Source organism: Rhineura floridana, chromosome 1, assembly GCF_030035675.1.
Source record: "Rhineura floridana isolate rRhiFlo1 chromosome 1, rRhiFlo1.hap2, whole genome shotgun sequence".
In the NCBI taxonomy this organism is placed as follows: Eukaryota; Metazoa; Chordata; class Lepidosauria; order Squamata; family Rhineuridae; genus Rhineura; species Rhineura floridana.
This window is the reverse complement of record NC_084480.1, coordinates 276,318,405-276,324,650: the sequence shown is the minus strand read 5'-3', so window position 1 is coordinate 276,324,650 and position 6,246 is coordinate 276,318,405. Positions and strand designations below refer to the sequence as shown.

The 6,246-nt window shown below is 43.1% G+C and overlaps 1 protein-coding gene across 1 annotated transcript; it reads left to right on the top strand.

Annotated features, from left to right (window-relative positions):
* The first annotated feature begins 309 nt into the window (after positions 1-309).
* Positions 310-6,110, top strand: LOC133372965 (myelin P2 protein-like). The gene is made up of 4 exons (XM_061602252.1): positions 310-576; positions 4,300-4,490; positions 4,843-4,947; positions 5,877-6,110. The coding sequence occupies exons 1-4, from the start codon at positions 504-506 to the stop codon at positions 5,949-5,951; spliced, it is 444 nt and encodes a 147-aa protein (XP_061458236.1). The 5' UTR covers positions 310-503; the 3' UTR covers positions 5,952-6,110.
* The last annotated feature ends 136 nt before the right edge of the window (positions 6,111-6,246 follow it).

Genomic DNA, 6,246 nt, shown 5'->3' with positions numbered 1-6,246 from the left:
CACCGATTGAGAAACACTGTATTAGAGACACAGGACTACCGAGAAAACAGGTGGCACACCTGCTTCTAAGCTTAACATATTTAAGACTGCAGCCTTAAGTAATTACAGCACCAGGATCTGGAAATGAACTTGCTGCAGCTTCAAAGTGTAGGATCTCTATTAATATCTCACATAGTTTTGTTTTACTCCTTATAAGCAGAAAGAAATCAAAACTTTCAGTGCAAATATTTATGCATCTTCCTATTAAATGAAATTAAATTAAATGGAAACATTTAAAATTAAATTTATACAGTAAGGACTGAATTAAGGACATTTACCCTATATCTGGTTGTTAGCATACTTGCATACCTGATCCTTATTGATTAGCCCAGGTCACATGACCTGAAATTATTTGGTAGGGCCTTTTTATTCTGGTAAAGTCTTTACTCTGGTAAAGTCTTTACTCTCTATTGGGAGAGTGTTTTTATTACACAGAAGGGTTTTTAAGTTATAGTGTTAGCAAGATGCTGGAATATTTTGTAGGGACCTGGAAGTTTGTTTCTCATTTAAACTTAAGTGACTACACTCAGGCTTTTGGTAAGAAATGCTTTCTAAGCACCTTTATTACTTAAAAAAATACAGGATTAATTTAGAAGCATCCAGTGATAAAAAGCATTTAGTAAGGCTATCTGTAATGCAGTTTTCATAGTGTATCTCTATTGTGCATAATGTTTGAGCTAACATATAATAAATGATATGGTCTTTAATCCTAAGAGATGACTTCTTTCAAGAGAAATTATCGGGGGGGGGTTCTTTGATGTCTATTATTGTTGCTTCAAACCTTGTTTTGAAGACTAGGCTTTCGCCTATAAAAGTTCCCTACAGTGCTGAACTTCAACCATAAAACACTGTTGCTTGGTCTTTCAGCAAATCCATCACACCTGTACTGTGTTTTCAAAATGTTGTACTCTGAAATGAGAATTGCAACATGGAGGGTGTCTTATGCGAGAATTAAGCTTGAGTTTACTTGACTTTTCTGTCTGTAGAGCTTGTAGGCCAGGACTGTAGGCCATCAGCTCGGTGGAATGGCGGCAGTATGCCTCTGAATACCAGGTGCTGGGAATTACAAATAGGGAAAGCCCTTTGTATTTGGGTCCTGCTAGCAGGCTTCTCATGGACATCTGCGTGGCTGGCGGCCACTGTGAGAGTGGAATGTTGGATTAGATGGATTCTTGGCCTGATTCAACAGGGATCTTTTTATGTTTTTTGCCATAATTCCATTCATTTTGCATACAGCAGGTTACCTTCTACTATCTGCATTAAATGTAAATGTATTGCCTTCAAGTCAATTCTGACTTATGGCAATCCTGTGAATAGGGTTTTCATGAGGATGAGAGGCAGTGACTGGCCCAAGGTCACCCAGTGAGTTTCATGGCTGTGTGGGGATTCAAACCCTGGTCTCCCAGGTCGTAGTCCAACACCTTAACCCAGCCTTTCCCAACCAGTGTGCCTCCAGATGTTGCTGGACTACAATTCCCATCTTTCCTGACCATTGGCAATGCTGGCTGAGGCTGATGGGAGTTGTGGTCTAACAACATCTGGAGGCACACTGGTTGGGAAAGGCTGCCTTAACCACTATGCCACACTGGCTCCATTACTTCACAGTTAATGTAGAAAATGAATACTGGCCTAGGTGTCTCCCTGATGTGCTACCTTCCTACATACTTGTAGCTTGGGGGGCCTTACACTTGGGGGAATACTCAAATATCTGCTGTTCTGAATGTATGGATTGCCTCTTAATGTAATTTTTTCTAATGAGTGTTTCAGCACAGTCTTAAATGTGCTTACCCAGAAGGAAACAGCAAGTTCCACTGGGCTTAATTCCTAGTTAGCCTTTGCTGAATGCCATAAGTATATTATTACAACCTTTTGATCAACAGCTGCAGTTCACAGCCAGATTCAAGTAAGTAGCTTATTGTCCAACTTCAAAGGGACTTCTTGTCGGATAACATTCTACAGGAATTTGGTAAGCTACGGGCATGGCAACCTACACCGATTTGCACTATAGTGTGAATATTCTTGGAATCCAAAGTAAACTGAAAATGATGAAGCAGTCTTTGCCCATGTAAAGTTGGTTTTGATAACTCTCTCAGCTCAAATTTCTGAGACTTGGTGGGTTGGACTCGATGGCCATATAGGCCCCTTCCAACTCTACTATTCTATGATTCTAGTCCTCATAGAGTTGCTAAAAAGACAAGTTGGGTTTCACGCTTCTGTGGACAACTTGCAGCTAGATTCTGTGCTTGAAAACCTTGCCAGATTGCAACCCAGATAGTCTCCTGTATCTTTTTTAAAAGCTGCTGCTAAACAGGGAAAATACAGGTACAGTTTCTCTTGCCCACTTTCCCCATGTATTGTCATCATTGCCTCCCTGTATGGGGTCTTGCTTCTTCCGGGGGAAGAAGGGGCTAGATTATGTGGAGGGCAGCAAATATATAGGGTAGACATGGGGAACCTGTACCATTCCCCCCCCATGTTGCTGGACTACAACTCCCATAATCCCTGACCATTGGTCACACTGGCTGGGGATGATGGGAGTTGGAGTCCAACAACATCTGGCAAGCCAGTGGTTTCCCACCCCTGATGTAGAAGCTGCAGCTGCTTACTCATGCATGCAGTGGTGGCTTTCAGGGTGCAGTGGGAATCTCCAGGATGCAACCTGGCAACAAGTAGCCAGTCATGGAAACTAGTTGTTTGACAGCATGCAGTAATCCCAATGTCAAAAACAGGCTTGCGTATATGCAGAAAACAGCTGACTACCTTTGCCTAGCGCTTCTGTCTGGGTAGGCTGGAAATCAGTTGCTAGCTTGTCCTGAAAATGTAGCTTTTAAATACATCAAGGCTTCAGTTGTAGGTCGGCGGCAGTATACTTCTCAATACTAACTGCCGAAAACCCCAGGAGTGGGGAGTGCTCTTGTGCTCAGGTCCTGCTTGTGGGCTTCCCATAGACATCTGGTTGGGCACTGTGAAAACAGGATGCTGGACTAGATGGGGCATAGCCCTCATCAAGCAGGCTCTTCTTGTGTTTGAAGACTTGGGCTGCACAATTCCAAATGCTTAATAGCTACTAGAAAGAAACATCATAATCTATAGCAAGTTGTAGCAGCAGTGGCAGCGCACTGGAATAACTAAGGGTGCAGTCCAACTTGATTTTGCGCCAGTTTGGGGAAATTGGATGAGGTGAATCCCTGGCAGAGGTGGCAGGCTTGGCTCTGCCAGGAAACCCCCCCCCCCATGCTGGCTGAGCTGCGGTGCCGTCAGGACCTGCTGCCACTGCCAGGTGTCCAGTGGGGACGGCAAGCCCAGCAGATGGAGAGCTGGCAGAAGCTGGCAGTAGCCCTGAAGACAGGGCATTCTGGGAGTGGGACAATATCTTACGCAATATCTAAGTCCACCTCAAAGTGGTCCCAATCCCCACGAGAATTCTGCTGGCACAGTAAATATAGTCCCATGGTAGCCGACAGGGACCGCTTACCCCCTGGTAAGCCTGTTCATAGGGGCCAGCTCTTCCCAGCCACCTCCCAATGGAGCCTCCATTCAAGCTCCCCCCGAGTGGCAAATGAATGAATTAATGAAACTTTATTTTTACCCCACCCTTTTTTCAAACTGGAACTCAGGACGGCTTACAGATAAAACTACATGTAGTTAAAAGCATACAAAAACATACAATTAAAATACATTTAAACTATAGGCAACCTTAAAACCATGAAACAGGCACTTAAAATACTAAAAAACAAATTAAAATAATACAAATAATAGCATAAAACAATAAAACAAACCTTGTAGAGCCCAATCCTAAACACCTTCTATCCCAAAAGCCTGTCGGAATAAAAAAGTCTTTACTTGCTGACGGAAGGATGGCAAGGAGGTGGCCATTTGTGCCTCCCTAGGAAGGGAGTTCCAGAACCTAGGAGCAGCCACCGAGAAGGCCCTATCTCGCGTCCCCACCAGTCGTGCTTGTGAAGGTGTTGGGACTGAGAGAAGGGCCTCTCCTGAAGATCTCAGGGCCCGGGCAGGCTCATATAGGGAGATACGGTCTGACAAATAGCCTGGATGCTGTGGAGATTCCTACCAGCTCCTCCTCCTCCACCAGCCCCCCTCCTGCCAGCTACCAGTCCGCTGGATTGCGCTGTTTGGCAGGGTGATCTCTAATATGAAATTTTAAGCCTTACTAAATTTATTTTCCATCGTTTTTTCTTTCCTGGCTAGCTTGCTGGCCTTCAGATTTCTTATAACTTCATGTATTATTTTTCCTTTAAGCTTTTGCCAATTTACATGGCTTTGGAATTACAACACGGGATCATGATAGCCTACCTAAACCTATTATAACTATAAGTAGAGCTGGTGATGTGATGATGATAAAAACTGAGAGCCCTATTGAAAAAACAGAGACCTCCTTCAAGCTGGGCCAGGAGTTTGAAGAAACCACAGCAGATAACAGGAAAACCAAGGTAAAGGGTGAGAGTGCTCTTTGGGGTTTAAATCTGCATGTTGCTGCAAGAGCTGTCTTGGTGAAAGAAAGGGTTGTAATGTGAAGGAAGAGGGAAGCTAAAGAAGACTCTGTCACATGTTTGCTTCTGGGTCAATTGAACTGGCCCTTCTCATCACTTTAGCTCTGAAGATCAACTGCCTTGTGTTATAGCAGGGGTGGTTAATGTGGTTGTCTTTAATATGTTGTTGGTATTCCATCTCCCATCAGCCCCAGCCAGCATGGCCAAAGGTCAGGGTATAGTTGATTTCAGATATATCCTTCACTGCCTAGGATCTTGGGCAAAATATTTCTCTCTGTTTATGCTTTTCTAGAGTCTTGTGACCATGGAGGATGATGGGTCACTGCTTCATGCGCAGAAGTGGGGTGGGAACAGAACTCTGATAAGGAGGAAAGTGGTAGATAACATCATGGTGGTGGTAAGTGTAAAGACTTGTCCATTGCAAGTATCATCCCAAGAAGAGAGATGGGACAATATGAAATATGTTGTTCATAGGGCAAGGGTGCATGCACTTAAAGCTATTTATTGACATGAATCTGTGAAATACTGTGTTCGGAAATGAGCAATGGTACTTAAAATCTGGAAGGAGCACATTGTAGTACTGTAGCTCATTTGGCTGCTTCAGAAAAGTTTCATCTTAAAAAGATACAAAGACACTGCATTTTAAATTAGTACTAAATGGAAGTATGAGGATATTTGTCCAATGGCAGACTTGAATGGAGAGAACCAGATGGGATACAAGCTTAAAATCTTTTGATGCTCCCACAGAACACAGCCAGTCATTCCAAATGACATGATCCTGCTATATAGACCAGGTTTGAGGTTTGCAGTGTAAATCCTACAGATGCATGGGAGGGAGGGGAGGAGACAGAGAGAGAAAATGGTGTGGAAGATGTAATGATGACCTCCAATCTGGATGGCTTTAAAAGAGCCTTATCCTCCATGAACCTGCCTAATCCTATGTTTTACCTCCAGTATGCCTCTAAATACCAGTTGCTGGGAATCACAAGTAAGGAACAGAGTGTTTGTTGCACTTTGGTCCTGCTTACAAGCTTCCCATAGGCATCTGGTTGGCCACTGTGACAACAGAATACTGGCTGAGATGGGCTTTTGGCCTGATCAGCAGGGCTGCCTTTACATACTTAACCAAAGGAAGTTGGACAAGGAAGAATGCTATGAGGCTATTTCTGCAGGCACAGCAAAATGCACTCCTAGCATAAACAGACAAATATATATTCACATGGGATGCAACATTCTAATAGCTTTGTCTCATAGGGTTGTTTAAAATGTTACTGATAGAGCTTGGCTACAGATTGCTTATGGTGAATTCTCTCTTCTGTTTCTCAGGAGTGCACAATAAAAAATGTCACTTCCTCAAGAGTGTATCAAAGAGTACAAGAAAAGCATTTTGGTGAGCCTTAAGTCTGCAGTCATGAAGTGTTAGGTACCAGAACAGATGACAACTCTATGGATCGCTTGCCATGCTGTAAAAGGGCTCTGATTTTTAATCTTTTAACACAGGAGTCAATCGGTAACCTGGATGTTGAATACTCAAATAAAGATATTCAACTGTTTTTGAAAGTTTGTGTCAGTAGGGTGTATGTAATACAGGCATATTGGAAGACAGTAAGTAGAAACTGTCCAAAGTCAGTGGTAAATTTTTAAAAATGGGAATATGATGAAATGCTGTTGGAACCTATGCATGTTTCAAAGCTTT